The sequence below is a fragment of the Marmota flaviventris genome, chromosome 9 (assembly GCF_047511675.1).
Source record: "Marmota flaviventris isolate mMarFla1 chromosome 9, mMarFla1.hap1, whole genome shotgun sequence".
NCBI lineage: Eukaryota > Metazoa > Chordata > Mammalia > Rodentia > Sciuridae > Marmota > Marmota flaviventris.
Window position 1 is genome coordinate 106,925,566 of NC_092506.1, and position 25,346 is coordinate 106,950,911.

General features: G+C 38.7%; 1 protein-coding gene across 1 annotated transcript in view; it reads left to right on the forward strand.

Annotated features, from left to right (window-relative positions):
* Crtam (cytotoxic and regulatory T cell molecule) overlaps positions 1–19,936 on the forward strand; it is a 31,911-nt gene extending 11,975 nt beyond the window's left edge. Inside the window, exons 3-10 of the mRNA XM_027930799.3 lie at positions 1,088–1,240; positions 3,034–3,177; positions 5,859–6,020; positions 10,471–10,551; positions 13,529–13,612; positions 15,640–15,786; positions 16,977–17,063; positions 18,889–19,936. Of these exons, the coding sequence (XP_027786600.3) occupies positions 1,088–1,240; positions 3,034–3,177; positions 5,859–6,020; positions 10,471–10,551; positions 13,529–13,612; positions 15,640–15,786; positions 16,977–17,063; positions 18,889–19,019 (989 nt within the window). The 3' untranslated portion in view covers positions 19,020–19,936. The remainder of the gene's footprint in view (positions 1–1,087; positions 1,241–3,033; positions 3,178–5,858; positions 6,021–10,470; positions 10,552–13,528; positions 13,613–15,639; positions 15,787–16,976; positions 17,064–18,888) is intronic.
* Positions 19,937–25,346: the final 5,410 nt, after the last annotated feature.

The following is a 25,346-nucleotide window of genomic DNA, read 5'->3' on the forward strand; positions in this document are numbered from 1 at the left end:
GAGAAATAAACTTTAAGTAGAGATATTTCTGTTAAATAACGCTTTCTGGTGTTTTATTTCATTTTTCTTTTGGGAAATTGGGAGAAGATGGACATTATTGGATTTCAGCTGCATAATGGCTTGATCTGTCTCTGTGGTTCTGCACCTGGAATGGTCTTGCCCTCCAGAAGATTGAACCATGTCTGGAGATGGTTTGGGTTGTTAGAAATAGGTCAGGGGGCTGCTTCTGGCATCTAGCAGGTGAAGGCCCAGGACGCTGCTGAACATCCTACAATGAACAGTATTGCATCCATCACAAAGAATTATTCTCTCAAATGTCAACAGAGCAGAGATTGAGAATCCCAGAATTCTAATTCATATAATATCAGTACCCCAGGACACATAACTATTTAAGGTTCAACTATTTTAGGTTTGTTCATATTATACATCTTAACAGTTTTTAAAAAAAATAAGCAAAACCACTAATTTCCAGAGTCTCTGTTTGTTAGGGGATCTTTGACTGCAGATGGAAACCCCATGTCAGTCATAGTCAAGAAGAGAGCTTGTTATTGGCTGGAACTTCTTAGAGCTTCCTTTTTTTGCCATTGGCTAAACACCTGGAAGGACTAAATCATAATCTACGGGAATCTTCAAACAATAACGAACATCTCTAAATTTAAAAATGCTTAGCTTTAAAAAAAATCACTTAGCTGGTGCATTTATCGGTGCATATATCTCCATTCTTGAATTCCCTGTGACAACATGACCTTCAGTGAATTAAATTTCAAAGAGGTAAATCAGTGGAGCACTTACCTTGGAAAAACAACTAGAATCCTACAATCTGAATCTTTGTCCCGTCTAGCATTCGTAATTTCCTACAAGTACAAACAAAGCAATTTGTTTATTTCGCAGATCCACTATTGAAATATTTTATTTCCTAAACTATCCTTGAGAAGCACCCAGCTGATCACACTAGAATTTGGAGGGTGGCTCAAACGAAGACATTTGTTCCTTTAAAGTGTGAAAATCAAAAGCTATTCCTGTGAATAATCAATCTGTATTCATCTGACACCTTTCCTCATAATAGCTCTATTTTCTTCTTGTACAGCTTTAAAAAATTCCAGATACCAGCTTCTTCATCACTCTGCCACCCAGCTCTCCATCAGTGTGCCCAGCGTAACCCTGCAAGATGAAGGAACATACAAGTGCTTATGTTACAGCAACTCCGTGAGCACAAAGGAAGTGAAAGTGACTGTGTTAGGTGGGTACCCCAGCAAGTAAACCCAGGCAGGGGGAATGTAGTTACCATTTTTAAATCTTGACCTTTTAGTTTACAAAGTGTTGCTAGTAAGAAAGCATTTCCTGGGGGCACCTCTGCTATCTTTTGTAAAAGAAAATGAAATAGAGTATTTTGAGTGACAAGCTCTAGATTAAACTGTGAACTTGTGAATTTATTTGCCTTTGGCATCAATTGAATTTTCTTTCCGGGAAACTAAAAGAAAAAAGAATTAAAACTGGATGAGCTTCAACTATATGCTGGCGCCATGTGAGACTCTAGGGGATCCAAAAGGAATTAGGCGCAACCTCTGCCCATTGGGGTTTGCGCTCTATTTAGGAAGGTAAACTAAAAGAACCTGGTGACAGTGAATCCTTAAACTAAAAGAACCTGGTGACAGTGAATCCTAAGATAGGATGGAGTCGCGTGTAGTTGCACTGGATGCTCTGCTCACATCCTCTCCCAAACAATTCCTCTTTTCTGTTGGGGGGTATGCAGAGGAAGTGAGTCTCCTGATCATTGGGGACTAGCTCAGTTCTGCAGATGGTCAATTGTGACCAGTATATGTCTTACCATCTTTTGGTGGCAGAACAGAACAATTAAAAAACATTACTTTATATCCATCTCTAAATAACATAATCCCACAACTCACATAAAATGATTCCTCAGACCTCTCTGGTTGAATTACAGTGTGACGCCTGTCGTAAAGGAAAGGCCTGGTGGGAATGTAACAGAGAAGGAGTGACTCTCTTGAGTGCCTGGAGCATCAATGTGACTCAGCTCGGTGCCTTCTCCCCTGTGTGACTGGCCACCTTGTGGTGCCAGTCTGGTTCAGGCTGGTCATGTGTCCTTCTGGGCTTTCAAAACTCTGCTATCATTGCCTGAAATACTTCATCTTTTTTTAGTTTTATGGAGCTGGGGATTGAATCCATGGCTTCACACACACTAAGCACCTGCTCTACACTGAGCTACAACACGTGATCCTTTAATTAAGAGTTTAGGGGCTGAGTGTGCCACCAGACTGTCAGCTCCTCAGAAGACCCTGTCTTTTGCATCTTTGTGTTGTCAGCATGTGACATATCTAGCGCATGCTTGGAGCCAATAAGTGCCTTGACAGTGTCTCGATGGCAGATATACAAGTTAAATAAAGGTAGAAGAGCAACATTCTAGACCAAAGTAGAAGTGGGATAGAAAAGAAGAAGAAATAAGCCCAACTAAAAAGTATTTCCAAGACAAAAACATAGAGAAATAGGACCAATGGCTCCTTTATAAGAGAGAGTGCCTTTGATGTCAGGATGGGACAGAAGTAACTGACTTTGAGATAAGTCATAGACTCAGGAAAGTTTAGAACTGAAGGAGCCATCTCCTTCACATCACGGGTGAGAAAACACTGGTGTGCCAAAAAGCTGGGGAACTTACCAAAGTTCTTACAACCAGCCAGTGATAGAGGTAGGTCCGGAATCCAGGTCTCTCCCTCACCTAGTGTCTACCAACCAAATACAATAATATATCACATTCAAATTGTTGTAAAATCATCTGTTTTGGAACTTTCAGGGACTAATTACACCCTGAGTGACAAACAGTCTGACTTCAGCTAAAGAAACTTTGCAAACATATAATAGCCCTTCAACATGATTGGATTCAGGGAAAGATAAAGTGAAAATGTGCCCATTCATTGGATTATGTCCTACAATCATCCCTACAGAATCTTAGGCTCTGTGCTTTGCTCAGATATGATGACCAACTAAGTAAACATAGAAAAATCAATTTCCTTCTAGCAACTCCTGTGAAGCCAACCTTGGAAGCTTCAGTTATCAGAAGGTTGAATGGAGAAGACCATGTCGTACTTAAATGCTCCACTACAAGAAGCAAGCCCCCTCCACAGATAACCTGGCTACTGGGGAATGGCATGGAGATATACGGTAAGGAGAGAAACCAGTTCTTTGTTTTCCTTTCTCCTTAGATTTATAATGAATTTTAAATGTTCTGGCGCCCTCTGGAGGTATCAAAAGATACCATTGAATAATTCATCTATTCTGTTTCCAGAGAAATTATTCTTATAACCAAACCAATGTTATGCCTTGATACTAAAAGGCTAATTGCAAAAAATAAAAATGCTTTTGCTTAAAACAAGGTAGAAATAAAGTGGAATATTTATAACATTTTCCTAAAACTTGGCAATATTTCCTAAAGTAAGAAGTATAATATAGTTATTACCTGTGAACAGAAAGTTTTTTGCAGGCATAAAATTGAAAATATATTTTATAAAGTACATATATGAGCATATGGGGATTCTTCAAAAGACTAGAAGTGGAACCACTATATGACCCAGCTATCCCACTTCTTTAACTAAAATTAGCATACTATAATGATACATGCATGCCAATGTTTATAGCAGTGCAATTCACAATAGTCAAGTTATTGAACCAGATTAGGTGTCCATCAGGAAATGAAGAAATAAAGAAAATGTGGTATATATAGGCAATGAAGTTTTAATCAGCCATAAAGAAGAATGAAATCATGTCATTTTCAGGTAAAGAGATGGAATTAGAGCACATTGTGCTAAGTGAAATAAGTCAGACTCAAAAAATCAAGGGTCAAATGTTTTCTTTCATATACAGAAGCTAGAGAGAAAGAGAATGGAGAAAAAAAGAAATATTTAAAAAGGTGAGGATCTCACAAAAAATAGACAGAAGACCAATAGAGTAGAGGAAAGCTATCAAGAGGGAGGGAGGAGAAGAGGGCATGGGAACGTAGTAGGGAATGAAATCTACCAGATTATGCTATATCTATGTATGAATATACCACAAATAATCATATAATATATATAATCTCATCTGATATGATTAAAATACACTAATTGAGTAACAATAACTACTATAAGGGAAGTCAGTTAGAGCAGAGTCAGCAGATCAGGAGAGAGAGCAAGGGAGGGAAAAGGAGGGCACTTGGAAATGAGATTGATCAAATTATGTTGTTTGCAGGTGTCAATGTGGCATCGTGAATCCCACTATATGTTTAATTATTAATGAATTAACTAAAAATGGTAAAAATTTTAAAACAGAATCGAACTAAAAAATAAAATACATATATGGATGCTCCTTGACTTACCATGGGGTTACATCTCAACACATCCACTATAAATTTAAAATATCTTAAACAAAAAATACACTTAATACATCTAACCTATCAAACATTAATCATGCTTTGAACACTCACATTTTAGCCTATACATGGAAAAAAAATCCAATACAAAGACCATTTTATAATAAGTGCTGAATATCCTTTTTTTAAATTTATTTTTTTTATTTGTTCTACTTAGTTGTACATGATAGCAACATGCATTTCAATTCATTGTACACAAATGGAGCACAACATTTCAATTCTCTCGTTGTTCATGGTGTAGAGATGCACCATTCGTGCAATCATACATGTATCTAGGGTAATGATTTCCATCTCATTCCACCATCTTTCCTACACTCATTACCCTTCCCTTCGCCCAATCAAATGTTCCTCCATTCTTCCCAAGGACCCCCACCCCACCCCATTATAGATCAACATCCACTAATCAGAGAAAACATTCAGCCTTTAGTTTTGGGGGATTGACTTAACTTCACTTAGCATTATATTCTCCAACTCCATCCATTTACTTGCAAATGCCATAATTTTATTCTCTTTTAATGTTGAGTAATATTCCATTGTGTGTGTATATGTATGTATGTATGTGTGTGTGTGTGTGTGTGTGTGTGTGTGTGTATATCACAGTTTCTTTATCCATTCACCTATTGATGGGCATCTAGGTTGCTTCCACAGTTTAGCTATTGTGAACTCAGTGCTGAATATCTTGTGTAATTTGATAAATATTCTACTGAAAGTGAAAAACCAGAATGGTCATATAGTATGCTTTCAACCATTGTAAACACGAAAAATCTTAAGCCATCATAGGTCAAAGACTGAATGGATTTGGAACAAACAAGATCTTCCTTATATAATGTAGTACCATGTCACAGTCACAATGATAGATTAAAAATATTATGAGGACAAAGAATCCAAACTTTTGACCTTTAACTGAAACAGGCTAACTAATTAACTGTGGTGTTGGGAACTACTTAATGGTTTGCTTACATTTCAATATACATTGCCTTTCATGGCTAAGTAAGCATACATCCTTGAGAACCGTGAGGACTCTGCACAGTTAAGAATACTGTGGCCAAACAGAGTTTTAGAGAGAAAAGACCTAAAACCCAGATCGAATTCCCAGTCTATTGCCAATTCTACTTCATCGCAAGGCTTCTCCTTTAATTTGCCTTATTCATACAACCTGAGTAAGCTCCAGGTCCTTGTGTCCTTCTTATGAAATCACTGTAAGTTTTGAAGTTTTTCCCCAGTAGTGAAGGGTTAGTTGGAACTCACCCACTCTTGTTCACCTGCTTTCCTTTGTGACCAGAGCCCACACACACAAGGCAGCTGGTTGAGGTTAGATTGCGGTTAGAAATTTAACATGTTTGCCACGAAGTCCGAGCCATTGGTCTCTAACAGAACCAAATCCATGGAAGAGCATTAAAAAGCCATGCTTTTTATCTCTCTTTAAATTTCTACATAGGCGGAACCCACCGTGAATTTGAAGCTGATGGGAAGAAGTGCAACACGACCAGCACCCTTGTACTGCACACATACGGCAAAAACTCCACAGTGGACTGCATTGTCCGACACAAGGGCCTGCAAGGGAGAAAACTGGTTGCATCCTTCTGGCTTGAAGATTTGGGTAAGGGTTAATGATTGTCTTCAGTCATTTTACATTCACCTTCCTATTGCACTCTCAAACAAAATTAAATGGAGTGGGCAAAGTCCTTCAGAGTGAGATTACTGTCAACAAAGATCTCCTTAATAGCATGTTTCTGCAATGATTGAAATTTCTCCAGCTGAGGACAGAACTGTAAGGGTTCCAGTGCCCAGAAGACTCCCAGCTGGGCGTGAGGTCTAGCAGAGCACCACATGCAAATAGCACCATTCTCTCTCTTTGATAATGACAGCTAGCATTACTTGACTGCAGATAGTTTTATTGCAGTTACATTGTTGGAGAGAGCATGTGAAGCATACTGCATCGTTGTACTTGACCCAAAAGGAGATAGTAACTAAAATTTATCAAAACTAGTCAATATCGTTATATGTTCTTACAAAATAATTGCACAGTTACATTGAGATGGTGGCCCTTTAGATATACTTTGCTGTTGCTGTATTAAAGATTCCCCAAAAGTCCAAGAAATAATTAAAAACCCCCAAACAACTCTTCAAGCCAAGGATCCCATAAGAAGCTGCAGGAATCACTGGCCTGTCAGTAGTAGAGCTCTGAGCTTCATTATTTTACAAGGTACTTCTTGCTGGAAAATGAGATTCCTGAGTACAAGGAATTGCTCACACGAATGAAAGAGGAAAATGTTGGATGAGGATACATTACTGAAAAATCTCTTTTATCAAATGAAATAATTTATGACAAAAGGCACTCGTTCAGGGCAAGGTTGCTTAGTGGAACCTCACTAGGGAAGGCTGCCACGCTAATCTGTGCAGGCTGTTGCTGTGATCAGCAGGCCTCCTTCAAACTACCACATGCTGTCCATGGGCCCCTTTCTCACCAACCAAAAACAGTTTATTGAGGAAGCTGTAGTCGAAGACTCAAGTCCCCACAGTCTGGGCTACACTGTAATCTTGTGTACCCACCCCTACCCCTTGGTGATTCCCCACACTTCCCCCTCCACCAGTAGAATTGTAGCACAGAGACATTTAGGTTCTTAAATAAGAGAACCAACAATGTTGGGTGGGAATGTATTTTTACTTTTCAGCAATGTTTCAAGCCATCTATCATTTTTTTCCCTCCTCTTATGCTATACTTCTATATGTCTCAAAATTACATCTAGAAATATTTATAAAAATAGGCTAAGATGAGTTGTATTTGTGATCTATTGACTATCTAGTGCCATAGTCAGATCTCTAAGTACTCAAAGAGGACTGCGAGCGTCAGCTGGTGGTGGCTTCTATTTGTTTATGACCTTGTTTCTTTGGTGAGCTATGTCTAGGTTGACATTCAGATATTACAAATAGTCATTAGTTTAAAACATTTGCTCGCTGAGGATGCTTTAAAACACATCTACAAGTGAGAGTTCTGAACCTTTCATCCCTGCCCTCTCTGTAGCGTAGGACCTGGGTGGGGGGCAATGAACCATGTCCATGAGGTGCCACCCTACACGAGGTGCATTAGAGGAGATCAGATTCTCTTCAGAACCACTTACTTCATCTTCTCAATGAGGAATTTTGATTTCCTGTTACTTATCTGTAGATTTTTTAAAAAATTGAACAGTTTTCAAATTTTTTACTTCAGCACCCCTCTACATTCTTAAAAATAATTTTAAGACCTCAAAGAACTTTTACTTATTTAAATTATATCTGTCAATATTTAACCTATCGGAAAGTAAAGCTGAGGGATCCAAAATATGAACTTATGCTTTTATTTTAAAATAATAAATTCACAAAATGTTAACAGAAATGGCATGTTTTTCTTTAAGAAATATATTTTGTAATACCAAATATTAGTTAAAAAATGGGCATTGTTTTACATTTTTGAAGATCTCTTTTGTGTCCGGCTTAATAGAAACAATTAGGTTCTTATAAATTTTACATTCAATATGTTGTTTTGAGGGCTGGGGATGTGGCTCAAGCGGTAGCGCGCTCGCCTGGCATGCGTGCGGCCCGGGTTCGATCCTCAGCACCACATACAAACAAAGATGTTGTGTCCGCCGATAACTAAAAAATAAAAAAATATTAAAAAAAAAATGTTGTTTTGCTTGAACTACACATAATTCACCTTCACAAAAATATGTAATTGGAAGAGAAAGGGGCCCATGGAAATCATGTGGTAGTTTGAAGGAGGCCTGCTGATCACAGCAACAGGCGCATATTTATTTACTTTCTGAGTCTGGTTTAATTCACTGGATGATGTTCTCCAATTTCATCCTTTTACTAGAAAAACACAGAATTTTATTATCCTTTATGGCTGAGTAAAATGCCATTGAATGTGTGTGTGTGTGTGTATACATATATCATTTTAGAGAATAGTTTTAATAGCCTTTTTTAATAATTGTGGATATTGTTCTTTGAGATTATACTCAACAAGATATAGCTTCTTAAAGGTTAGTTGCTATGTGGACCCTGGACCCTATAAATGAACTTTTCATATTCTGTTATATTAAAATCCATTGAATTATTTTGCACCTTGAATGAATCTTTTACCTTGGCATGATTTTCATAACACTATGCCTTGGTCATTTGGAAAATACTGAATTACAGAGTTATACAGATCTTTCAAACGTTGACACATTTCAATATCAAAATCTGTTCCATAATAGCATCACTGATCTCATCAGATGCCTTCAAGTATTTGAAAGCTGCCAAGTTCACAGTGGCGGACATGAATTCAAACTTGAAAAGCAGCTAGTGCTACTAAGGAACTATATTTTAAATACTATTTAACTTTAATTAATTAAAATTTAAATAGACAGTGTAGTTAATGTATACCACAGTGCATAGCAGAGGTCTATAACATCCTGGCCCACTAGGGAGGTAAATGTGGCTAGAGTCCACCTAATCAAAACAACAGTCTAAATACAATTATTCAGCAGCGTGTGGACTGAGAGGATAAATCAAAGTACACACAAATTTTAGTTTTAAATATATATAACTAGTTCAAACATACACATATGCAAATTATACATATATAAACATACACAAACATATAATCATCTGAATTCATATACTAATTACTATGTTAAAAGACTTCCATCATTATTGATAAATTGTGTTTTACATGTCCCCAGTACTTCCCACAGGATGCCACTTTTATCATATCCTTCCAGCATTTATATTTGACTAGATTTCAAACTTTCTCCTCTTTGCATTGTCAATAGCCTTCTTCTTTTAGACTTATAGTGTGTACAACTATTCATTATAAGTGGTTCTGCTTCCTACGGTTTCAGTTACCAGTGGTTCAGCAAGAAGGCTGAGTTACAGTAAGTAAGATATGTAGAGAGAGACCATAGTCACATAACTTTCATTGCAATGTATTGTTATAATTGACATTTTTACTATTATTTACTGCAATGAATATCTTCCTGTGACTATAAAGTAAACTCTGTCATAGGTATGTGTGTGTAGGGAAAGCCTCAGTATATATATATATAGGGTTTGACATTATCCACAGCTTCATCCACAGGTGGTCTTGGAGCACATCCCCCATAGATAAGAGGGTACTACTGTATTACTAGTTCTCTAACATTTCCTCAATAATTCTTTCTTTTCCCAGAGTTCTTAGGCATAACTCAAGCTTTTATACTTTTCCAAAAAAATTACACATATTTGATTAATAAGATACACCTTCAAAACCACAGAAAATTCCTAGATTTAATAAATACTGAGAAGTACACAAATTTCATGGAGACATTACTCACACGTCACATATTGGTGAATTGACATGTAGTTGTTACATTCTTCCTGGATGTGGGCCTGTTCACTGTTGGGTGAAATCCATCCTAAACTGAACCTTTGAAAACATCTCGAAGTAGTTCTCAATATTATATAATAATATTTAGTAAGCACTGTGCTCCATAAACATCAAGACATTGTACTATGTTGTTGAATGAGCTTCTTACTTCTTATAAAAATACCCAAAGAGGTCCATGCTGTCAGTATGTCCACTTCTGCGAGAAGAAAAAAAAAAACTGAGTGTTACATAAATTAGGCATGTTTTCCAGCAAATAGCAGCACTGGAATTCAACCTAGGCTTGGGGGGACTCCAGAGTCACCTAAGTGATAAATAGGAAGATAGATGTGTGGCTGGGTAGACAGATGGACAGAAAGGTAGAGGGAATGACAGACAGGTAGATGGATACAGACAGAGGCAGTGAACACCCTTTGCCAACTGCTGCCAAGTGCACCAACATTCACAAGTCCAGCATGCTGCATTTGCAAGCTGGTCGGGTTAACAGATGGACAACCAGCAGGGTACAGATTGAAAAACCAGAGCAAGAGCTGTGGAATACACAGCTCTGAGGTTTCTGCAAAACCTCCACAAGGAAGTAGCAGGCAAATACGTTCTGTTTTACTGAGCACGATGTGGGTAAAATTGCTCTCTGTAGTTGCAGAATTTTGTTTTTCCCCTTTCCTAGTTACTGATCAAGAGACAGCCTCAGATGCTCCGGAGAAAAGCTCTCTCTCCTCTCAAGACCCTCAGCATCCCACAAGTACTGGTAAGTCTAAATCACTGAAACGTGACAAAAGATCGTGCCTGCTTGGGAAGGTCACTATAAGTTTTAAGAATATTTTTATTTTAATTTTTAATAAGACCACACAAGACCCACCCCCTCCACTGGCTCCAGCTTTGTGTTGTCCTGAAATAGGGCTACATCAGGAGGGCTGACATATAATGGAGGACCAGAGAGCAACAGCATGCCTTGACCATTCAGTACAATTTTGCTGGAGATGTAATGAACACACACACAAAATTGCACACATGATTATGAACTTGAATTTCCTCTGTGGTAAATGACAAGGTTGAATTCATTTATGAGGAGTCTCATTCTTGTTTTCCCTTGCCTAGAACAGAGCAAACACAAAACACAGATTTAATTTCATTCCACACAGAGCCCAGAAGGAGGAGCTGGGATCTGGTATTGTCATGGAATAACAAAATCACCTTTGAAAACACATCAATTACTTGGTTGTCAAAAACTTAGGTCATTTATTTTTTATGACAGCATTGAGCTATAAGACCAATTTAGAAAGCTTGAGTTATAACTACAGTTTTATTTTTAATTTTTTTATAGTCCCAGATCTTTAGGCAGTGAATTCACTAGATGGTTCAATTGGAGCAATAATCATATATTTAATTTAGCCTGATAGTTTACCCAGCATAGTCTTTGGCTAAATAGCAAGTGCTCAGAAAATTCAGAATGAATGAATAAATGTTATTTAATGAACAGATGGATGAATTTGTTTTGGTGTTTTGAGCAAGACAGTCTCATTCAGGATGCCATAAATTCCTCTATGATCCTTTTCTATTTCTTGTGGTATCTCTATAATAATTTCATTTGGTAAGAAGTGTGTTCACATCATTATCATGTTCATAGTTCTGAGTATCAGATCACATTTTTAGAAATGTGTACCTTGAATAATGTTTAAAAGTAAATGTTTGGGGGTTTTAAACACTGATAAATACAACATGTACCATACGGTTTTCAAGGGCAATGGAAATTGAAAATATTATGAAGTGGAACAGCCACATCACTTGCTTTAATAAACCAATATTTTTAAACGTGTTTAGAATCTAGTTGTCTTTAAATTGGCTAGCACCACTACTGAGCAACTCAATTTCCTGCTCTGTGTTTTCTTATATAACATAAGATTTAAGAAATATGGTCTCTAAAATTCCTTTCAGCTTCCAATTTCTGTGATTTTATTGTCGCTAATAACACCCATTTTCAGCAGCATGGAAGACTTCATTCCCCTCTGGGTCCACACAGTGGCGCTGTGCAATGGGCTAAAAAGACTTCAAATGGAAAAAGAACCAGGGAGAGAAAGACAATTTGGAAAAAAATATGCAACAAAATCTGAAAAAGCCATTTTTATGATTTTTTTCTATTTTTATGATTTGTCTTATCAGGCAACATCATCCTAGCAAATCCTATTTCTAAAGGAGAGGCAACCAGAAGTTTGAATGACAACTGAGGCTTTTACTTCAATATAAAAAGCATTGTTTTGTGCACCTGGGATTATAGGTTCCTATTCAAAACCTTGGGATGCCATATCTGCATGTTTAGTGATTATTTTGAAGTGTCCTAAGGACCTTCTTCCTAATATTCCTGATCAGGAAGAAAGTATGAAATAACAGTATAAATTTGGGGTTCTAGAGTTCAAAGATACTCTTTTGTTGTTGGTTCTGCCACGAATTTGCTGCAGAACTTTAGGTATATTACTAATTCCTCAAAACCTCACTGTAGTAAGAAATAAAAGATACCAAGCGCTCAGTTAGGGCCTGGTATATGGTAAGCTTTCAACTAGTGTCTGCCTAGCCAGGCGCAGCAGCGCATAGTTTTAACCCCAGCAACTCAGGAGGCTGAGGAAGGAAGATCACAAGTTTTAGGCCAACCTTGGAAGCTTAGCAAGTCCTTCTCAAAAAAATAAAAAAGGGCTGAGGATGTAGTTCAGAGGAGACACACCCCTGGGTTCCATCCCCAGTACCACAAAATAAATAAGTAAAGTAAAAATAAACATTTGCCTAAAAAAAAATATAGTAAGGCAAAGGGAACTTAGCCACTTGCAACTATTTGTTTTTTTTTTTTTGCAAGAAATAGTAGTTCAAAATGAAATAAGCCAGATACAGAAAGATAAATGCTACAAGTTCTCTCTCATGGGTAGAAGCTTAAAAAGCTGATCCAAAAGTAAAATAGTAGAATAGCAATTACTAAAGGGTAGGAATGGGACTAGATGGAGGTTGTATAACAGTTACCAAAATACAGTTAGATAGCAGGAAAAAGTTCTAGTGTTCCACAGCACAGCATAATAACCATAGTTTATATTAAACAATGATATATTTTAAACTAAAAGAGAGGAGTTTGAAGGTTTCAAACAAAGAAATGATGAGATGAAAACTCTACCCCAATTTGATCATTATATACTGTTTTCTATAAAAATGTATAATTATTACATTATTTTAAAAGAGAAAATAAAAAAATTTAAAACAGTAATTTTAAAATGAGCTTTTTTTAATAAAATGAGGACCACTTAATATGGCTTTCAAGCTGCTTTGGTCAGAATATATATAGTTATATAGGTAGCTATAATCTCCGTTCATTTTATGGTGCTAAAATAGAACACTATACACCGAGTTATTTACAATGAACAGAAACCTAATTGGCTCACAGATTTGGAGGCTGGAAAATCCAATAATGAGGGGGCCACATCTAATGAGGACCTTCTTGCCAAGAAAGGGTAGGAGAGACAGCAAGAGGGTCAATCCACTCTTTTGCAGGAATGGCCTCCATCCATTTATGAAGGATGGAGCCTTCACCACCCTCTTAAAGGTCCCACATCCTTACATCATCGCAATGGCAACTGAATTTCAATATGAGACTGGGAGGGGACAGGCATGCAAGCTATAGCAGTTATATGCAAAATCATGAATAGATGACATAGGCATATAACATGTCTTACTTTTTATCACCATAGTCTCAATGATGGAAAATTCTAGTATACCAGAGATTGACAAGGAAGAGAAAGAGCAAACTACTCAGTACCTTGACTTGACCATTGGTAAGTATCACCCACTGTGTTTAGAATAAACACTTGACATTTTAACCTCTTAGTGGAAAAATTCAATGGCCTTCTCCAGTCCTCATTTTTCTCAACGTTTCTGCCCTTTATGACACAATGGGTTAATCACTCCCTTGTCCCTTCTTGACTTAGTTGCCTCCTGCCTTCCTTGACATCTTCCTTTGCTAACCATAGTTTTTCTGTATTCATTAGCTAACTCCAGTTCTTCCTGACATCTTAAATGTGGGATATGGCTCAGTTTGTAGAGTGATTTCCTTATATGTACAAGGCCATCCCCCATCCCACAAAAAAAAAAAAAAAAAAATTAAATTTGGGTAATGTGGGTCTACTTCCAATTTTACTGCTTCATGTTTTGTACTTTTCTTAATTCTTAAAGAGTTTACCCATTCCCAAGATTGTTACTGTTGCCTGTAGGAGGAAGATTTTCATACCTGTATTTCCAGAACATTCTTCTGAGCATTAGTCCCGGTTTCATTTTTCTGTCTCTCTAACCAAATTTTCTTTCATCTCCTTCACTCAACATTGCTAAAAACCAAATAGCAACTTTTTCCACAAAATCAGCTTGTCCAAAGCAGAGCCCCAAATCTTAGTGTAATCCTTTATAATTGTGGATATATAGATATAGACATATACATATGCACATACCCCCCCAGCTTATATAAAAACAGCCAGTTTCCAAGGATTTTTTTAAAGAATTTAACCATTTTTTGTTTGGTTTGTTGTTTTATGTGGTGCTGAGGATCCAACCCAGTACCTCACATATGCTCGGCAAGCACTCTACCACTGAGCCACAACCCCAGTCCCTTCAAGGAGTTTTGAGTCTTTTTTTTTTCAGGTATATTGTCATTATCACTGCCACCCCTGAATTTAGAACCTCATAATCTCTCATAGAGATATTGTAACATCAATTTCTCTTCCTGGGGTCCATGTTTGGCTCCTATTGACAAAATATCCCTTTGCACTCTGCACACCTGTGTTCTGAAAACCTTTATGGCTTCCCAAAGTATGCAGCACAGAGTTGAGCTCCCCACCACCACAATAAAGTACACCCCCTCCTACCTCTGCAGTCCTTCCTTTAAAGAGTCCCTACAAGATACACATGTTTCTCTGAAAATCTCATCATGTTTCAGTCACACTTCCCTTGTGTATCCTAACTGCCCTGATTGGAAAGAGGAACATCCTTATTGGCCTTGCTTCTCCTGCAAGGCCAGTATCTTCCCTGAAAACTTTCCTGGCCAATTCAGCCCTCAGCAACCACTCTTGACTCTGAACCCCGGAACACATTATTATATCAACATATGTGGACCTAGACTTTTGAATAAGATACCTCACTTTTGTTTGTTTTTGTTAATTAATTTATTTACATATAGAGAAAACTACCCCCTCAAACATAGGAATTGTGTCTTAGGAAGCTCTAAGCATGATGTTCTCCACATGGCTGGCACTCTTTAATTACTTATTGGTTGAGATGAAGAACATTTAGCAAAATTATAGCCCATAGGATCAGAATTCTAGGTTTAGAAATACTTTTTAGAGCTCATCTAGTTTATCCCCAAATGCCTTCATGAAGAGTCACATTTAACCTAGCCAAGATAAGTAGATTTTTCATTTGATTTAGTTAGTTCTCCAATCTCCTTAACAACCTCTTTTGCTACCTGACTACATTTTGCTAAAAACCATTTCTTACAGCTAATTTGAATCCCCTGACAATAAGTCAATATTCTTACATGCTTTCTCTAAAAATGAAAAATAAGTATTTCTATGAAATTAAAACAACTTTTCAAATCATCCTGTTACAGAATTGCTTTGCTTGTTTGTGTGCCTGCTCTGCCTGTTTGCAGAACGTGAATAATGTGTGTTCTTTACCTTCAGCAGTAAGCTCTGCCCCATCTCTTCATCTGGACTCTCGCTTCGCCTATAAAACATTGTGGAAGTATTGTGTATCCCTCAATAATCAAAGGGCAATGTAAAGAACACTGCCTGAAATCCTCTCATTTCCCTTGTAGAAGCAAATCCTCAGTATGTCGAATTGACGAGGAAGAAAAGTGGCATTCTGCTGCTCACCCTGGTGTCCTTCCTCATCTTCATCCTCTTCATCATAGTGCAGCTCTTCATAATGAAGCTGCGGAAAGCACACGTGATATGGAAGAGGGGTGAGTGGACAAAGATACCCATTAAAACAAATAGACTCTGGCTGGACACAGTGGCACACTCTGGCCTGTAATTCCAGCAACTTGGGAGGCGGAGACAGGAAGATTGCCAGTTCAAGGCCAGCTTAGCAATTTAAAAAGACCTTAAGCAACTTAGATCCTGTCTCAAAGATGTAGCTGTGTGGCAAAGTGCCCCTGGGTTCCATCCCCAGTACCAAAATAAATTTTAAAAATAAATAATAAAATATATAAACTCAACGCACTCCAGAGTTAGAAGAAACCTTAGAAGTTATTTAGAATAATTGTCTACCCAATTCATCCCATAAACATGTAACAGGATTTAATCCTTTCCTCTCAAGGCATTATCTGGACTTGTGCTATCTGGTACAGGAGCCACAAGATGGTTATTGATCAGTTGATGTGTGACTAGTCCCTAAAAGATGTGCTGTAAGGATAAAATACACACCCAATTCAGTATACACACTAGCATGTTCACGCAGGAATATGACATACTAACAATCATATCATGGGTGTTCTAGTCAAATAAGTCATGTTATTGAATCAATTTCACCTGCTTCTTCTTACTTCTTGAATGTGGCTAGTAGAATTCTTTAAATCACATGTGTGGCTTCTACAGTGCTACTAGACAGTGCTGATCTAGTCACATATGGCCTCAATACCCCCAGAACTGTGTATTACCAAGGCAAAATACTACAACTTTGAAGATCTCTGACTTTTTTTTTTTAAGTATCATGTCTACTAGTTTAATATCTTCTTTGGACTGTTACTAGACTAATATGCTCATTACAAATAACCTAGAGACAGGGCCTGACTTTTCATCATATCTCTGCCTGCTCAATAGGCAAATGCCATAGGATTATTTCAGAATTTCCCATTAACTATTCACCCCCATCATTCTTTTAGGGGTCCTACATTTGTTCCCCTCTGAAGGACATTATTTGCTTCTATTCTGCTGTCATTGAACTTCATCATTCTTATAGTGCTTTGTCCAGTGCCTGTAGGAATACTAGTAAAGACTAAAAGCTCCATGTTGAGAACCTGGGGTATTCAGGAACACAATAAGATAGCTATTGTTCCATTACCAAGGCATCAACTTATTCAAACAAACATTTCTACATATGAATGATGTCCAAGGCTCCAGAAACTAACAATTTAATTTTCTTTTCTTGCAGAAAAGGAAATTTCAGAACACACCCTAGAAAGTTACAGATCAAGGTCAAATAATGATGAAACATCTTCCCAAGAGAAAAATGGACAAAGTAAGTCAACTGTGTAACCTGATGTTAGAAAAATAAGATTCATTTGTCAATTCGCTTTAAGGAGAAGGGAGAAATATCAAAGCTTGATTTTCAGAACTAGAAAATCAACCTCTCAAATCACTTTGAAGATTTAAAGAAGTGCATCTTAAAAAAATAATCGGGCCAGATACAGTGGCACACACCTGTAATCCCAGGAATTAGGAGGCTGAGGCAGGAGGTTCACAAGTTTAAAGTCAGCAGCATAGGGAGGCCCTAAGCAATTTAGCGAGACCCTGTCTCAAAATACAAATAAAAAAGGGGTGGGGGTGGGCTGGAGATGTGGCTCAGTGGTTAATTGCCCCTGGGTTCAATCTCTGGTACCCAAATAAAAAACAATCAGTAGGTATTCCACATGGGGAAGCCTCCCCTGACTTCTGTCACACACTGGGGTGTTGTGTGTCCTTCCTGTGCCCCAGAGTGTGCTACACACAACTTTACTATGAAGCACTTCCCAGACCATACTGTGATTTCTGGTGCTTTGATTTAGCTACCACAATATTCTTTCATCTTGTGAGTAACTGGATTTATCCTATATCCTTGGGTCCTAGCACAGGGCCTCTCACCAATGGAGTGCTTGGTAAAGTTGTATTGAATAAATGAATATCAGCTTTAACTAATTCAAGCAGAAATGTTTCAGGTCTTTTGGGTAGTTCCATTGTGATTCTTGAAGCAAAATAAGTAGAGAAAATGAAAAGAACCTTAATGGGAAGGAAGGTGGGGTGGGGGGCATTGGATGAAGATCCAGTAGGCTAGTTTTAGGGAGAAGAGTAAGAAATGTATACTTTTCAACTATTTTATGTCCTCCATGCGGATTACTTTATTCTGCCTTCGAGGAGCTGCAAGAAATATAGTGAGCTGTGTCTCTAGGTTCTCTTGGTTTGACTGAGGTTTATGTAGGAAGTCTGGTCTTTTATAATACCTTTGTCTTTCGTTTTGTTTTGACCTAATAGAGTGCACCATGGAAAGAGAGAAATAGATGTGCTCACAAAAGACAGGGACACAGTGAATTGACTCTGTGAGAACTGGGGCAGGGACAAGGAATGTGTGTAAACTTCTTCTGACTGACCCTTGGATTACAAAGCATAGAGAATGATGTCATATAATGTGTAGCTTCCTATATTTTTCACAGGTGAGGGAACCAAAACAGTAGGAGGAGAATTATGCCCCTTAGCAGGAAAAGAAAACCCCTTAGCTCAGCTGTTAAAAAGCAGAAGCCCTTGCAATAAACTTAAAGGAAATTTTAAAATGAGGACCTGCACTCGGCCCGTCCTCCACAGACAGGGATATCCCAGGGGCTCACCACGCTCATAGGAGGTGGCACTTTCTCTTGGATGCAGACCTCCTCCTTCATCCTCCCTGCCACAGCACCCTCAAATCCAATGTTTTCACTGTATCTTTTTCTTTTGCACATTTAAAAGATATTCTCTATAGCTGCCTCCATGTCCAGTTGCACAGCTTCGAGGGGTCTGCCTCAGCCCTGTATTTCCCATGAGCCCGTTATTTTTAATATGCAGTTTTGTTGAAGGCATTGTGCTTTTTTCAGCAACACACATGTAATACAGCATAAATGTCTACATATTTCATTTTAGTTTTTTAGTATGTTGTTTATGTGAAAAAGACTTTTTAAAAATTAAGGTATAACAATGCATTCAGACCATTTATGTGTATCAGGGACTCTTAGGTTTTGTCAGATGTGGACCTTAAAATCATGATGTCCCATCAAACCGTTTCGATAAATGGGTACAATGTTGTTCAGGATAAATGTTCATTATCTTTTATTTTTCAGCTTCTCACTCTAAACGTTGCATGAATTATATCACGAGATTGTACTCAGAAGCAAAAACAAAGAAGAAGGAAAATGCAGAACACTCAAAATTAGAAGGAAGGCACACTCCTATCCCAGAGAGCATTGTGTAGTGCTCCTTGCAATAGGAGATGATTTTTCAGCCAGCCACGCCATCAGTGGAACAGCCCGTGGGAAGGAGCATCATTTTTGTGACATGAAAAGTGTCCCTTGAATGCAGTGTGAGATGGTGTCTTCTGAGCCAGGGCAGCAACATGGAGACCAAACCATGAACAGAAAGCTCATAGTTTAAAAAAAAATTTTAAAAGAAAGAAAGAAAGAAAGAACCTATTATTCCTGACACTACTTCAGAGCCCCTGAGCCTGTGGATCAGGGTCAATGTGACCAGCTAATATCTTACCTTGAGAGAACAGGAGTTTTTAGATACCGGGCTCTAGTAGAACTACTTAAAAAAAGAATTCTTTAAAATATCTTTTCTTCTGGCCACAAAATAAAGATGTTTGAGATGAGAAGTACCTAAAGAAGATCTCTGATCCTAGGAGGTTACTTTCAAGATGGACTTTAAGAAGATGTAACCAACACGTGACAGGGAGGAGCCATGCATCACAATGAATAAATCCAGGATGGACTCAACAGCCCCAAGACACAAGCAGTGAGCTCAGGAAAGACTCAAGAATTAGCATTTCTTATCTTAGACTTTACTGCTAAATCACTTCAGCTGACCTGATAGATAACCTGGTATTTCCATGTACAAAAGGAAATAATGAGTTTATTGACTGATCTTTGACCTAATGAATGGTTTTTAAAAATTTCTTTAAACCAGACACAGAGGCATATGCCTGTAATCCCAGCAGCTGAGAAGGCTGAAACAGGAGGATCACAAGTTCAAGGCCAGCCGCAGCAATTTAGAGAGGCCCTAAGCAATTTAGCAAGACCTTGTCTCAAAATAAAAAATAAAAAAGGGCTGGGAGTGTAGTTCAGTGATAATGAACCCCTGGGTTCCATCTATAGTACCAAAAATTAAAAATTTTTAAAGGTCTAAAAAAAATAAAAATTCTTTAATAAAGAAAAGAAAGTATACTTGTTTTTCAAATGATTGTGATCCAAGTTGCACATCCTGCTTCACATATATATGAAAGTGACATGGGACATGTATTTTTATTTATTTTTTCCTACCATTTTATTTAAGGCATAGTGAACTGGCATTATGTAGTATATCTCTCAGTGTTTGGATCTGAATAAACCAATTTTAAGATAACACACAAGCACACCTATATATGAGTTTGCAATTTGTTACAGGGGCCAGATCCTACTGTGTTGACTTATAAAACTTTTTAACAATCACAAAATTTTAGAAAAGCATAAAGATGGCACAAAGCACTCTCTGATTCTATTTGAGAGTGAGTTGACACGATGCCCACCACTCTGCTGCCAAATACCTCAGTGTGTATTTCCTACAAACAAGGACACTCTCCTTTATAATCACAATGCAACCATCAAAATCAGGAAATTATCATTGTTACGTTTCTGCTAATAGTCCTCAGATACCATTCAAGTTTCTCCAATTATCCCAATTGTCCTAAAGGACCCAGCTCAGATTCACACTTCATCTTCATCTCATTCAGTTTGGAATAGTTCCTCGATCTCTTTATTTTCGACCTAGATATTTTTGCAGGATACAGGCTAAGTATCTTGTGGACCATCTCTAAGTTTGGTGTTGTCAGATATTTCTGCATGGTTACATTCAAGTTACACAACTTCTATTGGATTGTCAAGAAGCCATGTAATGTTTATTTCATTGGGCACTCGTTTTGATCATTTGATTCATGAAGTATCTGTCAGATTTTTCCACTTGTAAAGGTACTTTCTTCTCTTTAAAAGTTAGTGTTTTGTGGGGAGATACTGTAAAACTATGCAAATGTTTTGTTCCCCATCAAACTTTAAAATTATTCATTTATTTGCTTATGTGTGTATGAATTCATGGTTTCCTCTGGTTATAATTCCACAGGTTATAATCTGATACCATCAAGTTAGTCCATTGCTAATTTCATGATGGAGTTGTAGAAGCTGCCTTCTGTGTCTGTCCAATATAGCCTCCTCAATCTTCAAGCACTTTCTTGCTTTCTGGTACCAGGTATTTCAGGCTTATCTTAAACGTTGCCTGCCTGGCTCTGGAATCAGCCATTTCTCCTAGGATTCCTGGTTCCATTCAGTGGCAAATGGTATTTGGAAGCCAAGATCCAGGGCTAGGTATACTCATTGCTTTTGGGGTGTCATTGTTCTCAAGCCTTCTCAGTGGACAGAGCAAAGGAATACATGATAATTTACACAGGGTGTGTGTGTGTGTGTGTGTGTGTGTGTAGTTGTACGTATGTACATATTACACATATGTATGTATTTGTTTATGTTTATGTCTATCTATTGAAAACCATGAGTTTATTCTAGTTTTCTTCCTTTATATATTTGTAACACCCTTCTCTGAGTATCTCGCTTTCATTATCCTAAATGTTTTCTTATTTGATCAATACCCAGAATGAAGGTCATCTCTCATCTCTGCTTCCATACTGTTCTCCTCAAGAATTCTTCTTCTTACTGCCCAGACACTGATTTACCATTCTGTGTTCCTCTCTCTACCCACACCATGTGGACGCTCTGCTCACCAAGCTTGGGCCCTGACACCCAAAGCAGGTGGCCCTGCTGTATGGAGACTTTGGTGCACATGGGCACACGTACACACACTGCTGTAGTCTAACCCTTCCCACCCATTCAGGCATCGATACAGCATGCTGGACAGCTCACCCAGGGGCACCGCCTCCTACCAGGCTCAGGCTGGATATCCCCTCTAGGCCTCTACAGCTTTCCTACTACCACCACCATGGATTCCTGCTTTGCTCCACCCCATCTAAAGACTTTAGGGATGAATTGTTTGGTAAGAGAAGTGAAGGAGTTGGGAGACGGAGAATGAGCCAGATGTCCTGCTCTTCAAGAGAGTTTTAACGTGTAAAGACATCAAGGTCAGGCATGCCATTTATAGTTGTGTAGTGGCTCTGAGTCAGAAATCATTCACAATGCTGTCGCTGTTCTATGAACAACCCAGAGGGAAGAGTACTTCCACTTCAGAGATGGTGCTGGTCGAGGCTGATTAAACCTTCTGTTGTATCGGCAGACTCTGAGTCTACTGTAAGGGTCCCGCGAAACGTCGGAGAAAGAGACCACCAAGTGACCACTCATGCAATTGGCAGAAGGGGGATTTATTGAACCAGCATGCTGGGGCTCCGTGCCCACTCAAGAAGGGAAAGCAGCCCAGAGCCCCGAGCAGGGGCTGAGCACTGCTTAAGTACACTTTTTGGGGAGGGCGGAGGGCTTTGTATACATCAGAACAAATCATCATTAGGCGCGGGAAAATTGAATAACAACTCCTAAACATGATTGGTTCATTCATTGGCGGGAACAGGTCAGGCTGGAGTGATAGGTCATTCCTAAGGAGGGGGTTACATTTAAACTGATTGGTCCAGGCCCTGCAATGCCTACGTGCGACCACACAGAGCCCTTATTAAACAACCAATAGTCAGGGGAAATATTTACTGGGCAGTTCCAAGCATTGTCTCAACAGCTACAGAAATTTCAGGTTTTGCAGGTAGCATAGAAACCTAACAATACCTAATCCTTTACATTTTAACTCAGACCTTGCAGCTTAGAAACTTTACAACACCCGGTCTTTTACCCTTTAACTTTTACGCTTTAACTTCAATTTCTTTTACCCTTACACTACGTTTGCAAAGAATCCTCCCAAAGGATGTAAAAGGTGACTGCTTCCATTTCTCTAGTTCCAACTCAAGAGACTGTTGTAGGGACAAACGAGGCAAGGCATCGAAGATAGCAGGAAACAGTTTTATTTGGCTGCAGCCAGGTTCAGAGGGCACAGTTTTTGCTGTAATCAATTAATCCCCTGAACCCCGAGTTCAGGGAGTTTTAGAGTTTTATACCCAGTATGTAAGGGGAGGGGCTCAGAAGTTCACAGTCTGCAAAAGTTCATATAAAAGCAGCTTTTTCTTTCACTGTTCTGGGCATGTTAACTATTCAAGGACAACACCTGAGAAGGGGAGAGCCTCTTCTCCCCTTCCTTTCCTCCCCCTGCCAGCTGTTACCATGGAGCCCAATTGTAACTTATCTTAAAAATGTAGACATCTCTGTGAAGCCTCAGCTCAAGGCCAGAGGCCTTGTTTGCACATTTTTTCAAAGTATTATACTGGATATGTTTGTGAAAAACTATTAAGGGGGTGTCCAGCACCTGGAGTGATGGTATCTTCTCTGCCAGTGGCCAAGGAAACAGGGCGACACGAAAATAGGAAGTTTATCTACAGTGAACTGTTTTGCAGAGACTTTTGCTGACCTAAAATCAGTCTGGGTGAAGATTTCTGGAGAGGCCCAGTTAAGACTTTTAGTGAAGAAAGGGGGTGCCACTTCAAGACCAGACTAATGGGCTAACATTTCAGGAACATGCAGGGCAGAGATAATCAGAGTCAGCCAGTTGTCAAAAATGCCCAAGAGGATTTCCTAAAAGAGGGGTCCCCAAGTTTGTTCCCAGTGGTTGGCCTCAGGAGACCTGAGGTGAAGTTTTAGAATCTGTATTTTCTAAAAGTTTCTTGAGTAATTCTAACAGGCTGGGGGATGCTGGTGGAGCACTAACCACAACCTTTTAAAGTATAGAATTGTCAATGTTATTTTTAAGGTGACCATCATTTCCCAGTGATCATTGTGAGGGGTTCATAATGTCCTGGAGGCAGAAGGAACGTGTAACCTGGACAGTCCTCCAGTTCACTTGTAATACATGATACAATGTTAAAGCAATGTATATTGCTATAAAATTGGAATGATGAGAAGGAAAATGTCTATACATATTCATTGAGAGGGATATTTTTTTCCAAAATGTTTTTCATACGAGGCTGTTCAAATCCACAGCTGTGTGTGAGACTCCAGGACATGGAGGACCCACTGTGTAGCAATTCATGATGTTGCCCTACTCAGTGTCTTCCTCCTTTCTAATGGACCTATGGCTTTTTCCCAGTATTCTCCCACACTTTGTAGTCATGCCCTTCGGGGAAGGCAAGTCTGTCCCCAACCAAATGAGAAATCTTTTGAGTTAGTCATGGTGGCCCTGTTCCCCATGCCAATGGTCAGCTGAGGCCTGGGCACATAAAACAATGCTGGCCATGGAGACAGGAGTGAAAGATCTTAGTGGGCTTCTAGAAAAAACTCTTCCTTAATGATAAAAAGAGACACTCAGAACCAAAACATCCTCCTTCCCCTAAAATGTTGTTATAACCACCTATGCCCAGAACCAGCATTTTATCACAGTGGGGGTCTGAACTGCTGTGGGAAGACACCAGAGGAAAGAGACCCCCCCTGAACTTCAGGCCTTGATGGTTTTGTTAAGCTGTCACAAATTTCAGAACTTTCAGATCTCACATTATTCTTTAAGCCAGGTGAACTGGGTTTCTGTTACTTTCAACTCCAAACAAAGCACCGTTGAAACTATAAAACTCTTGTTTTATGGAAAATGCTTGTTCCCTCTTGGAATGCCAAGATGGAACAATTTTTCTGTTTTATGGCTGAAGGAGTAGAGGCCCAGGGAAGTTCAATCACCCACTGAAGATCACACAACTAAGGAATAAAAAAAAACACTGGGAATGGTGCCCCGGCTTCCAAGCAGAAGCCCCCTCTGTTCTTCCAAATGGTGTGAATCCCGGGAGGGGAGGGCGGTTGGAGCACACTTCTTGCTCATTGCCAGATGGAACCAAGGAACAATCGATAAACCTCTAGTTAACAAGCCTCTCAGTGTTGCCTTTTAGAACTAGATCAAAGGATGCTTATATTAATTTCTCTCACATAACTAAAAAATAAAGGGGGGGAATGGAGGGAGGGAAAGGAAAGGAAAGGAAAAGAAAAAGAACTTTCTGGCTTCAAGCATCAACTCAAAACAACAGAGAGAGATAATAACAGCCAACAACCAGGGCACCCAACAAGCTGAGCGACCTCCTGTGGATGAGGAAGTGGTTTGAACTGGTGGCCACGAATGAGCCCACTAATCTATGCTGGGTGTGATCTCCTGTTACTTCCCCAGGTGAAATCATGGTAATTTGCTATATTTATAATAAGTTTTGATCTAGCTGAAATGTGGTTCTAATGTAGTGTTGCATCTCCTAAGGGAGAAGCCCCCATTCTTCCTATAATGCATTCATGAGCAAATTCTTCATCTCTGATCATTACTCTAGACCTGCTGAAATATGCTGCTTTTTCTTACCTTTTCTACTTTATGTCTTATTTTCAGATTGAACCAAAACTTAGGCAACAAACAAACAAACAAAAAAAACCACTGATTTCCCAGTTTATTTTAAAAAGTGTATCTTTTTAATATTTATCTTTCAGTTGTAATTGGA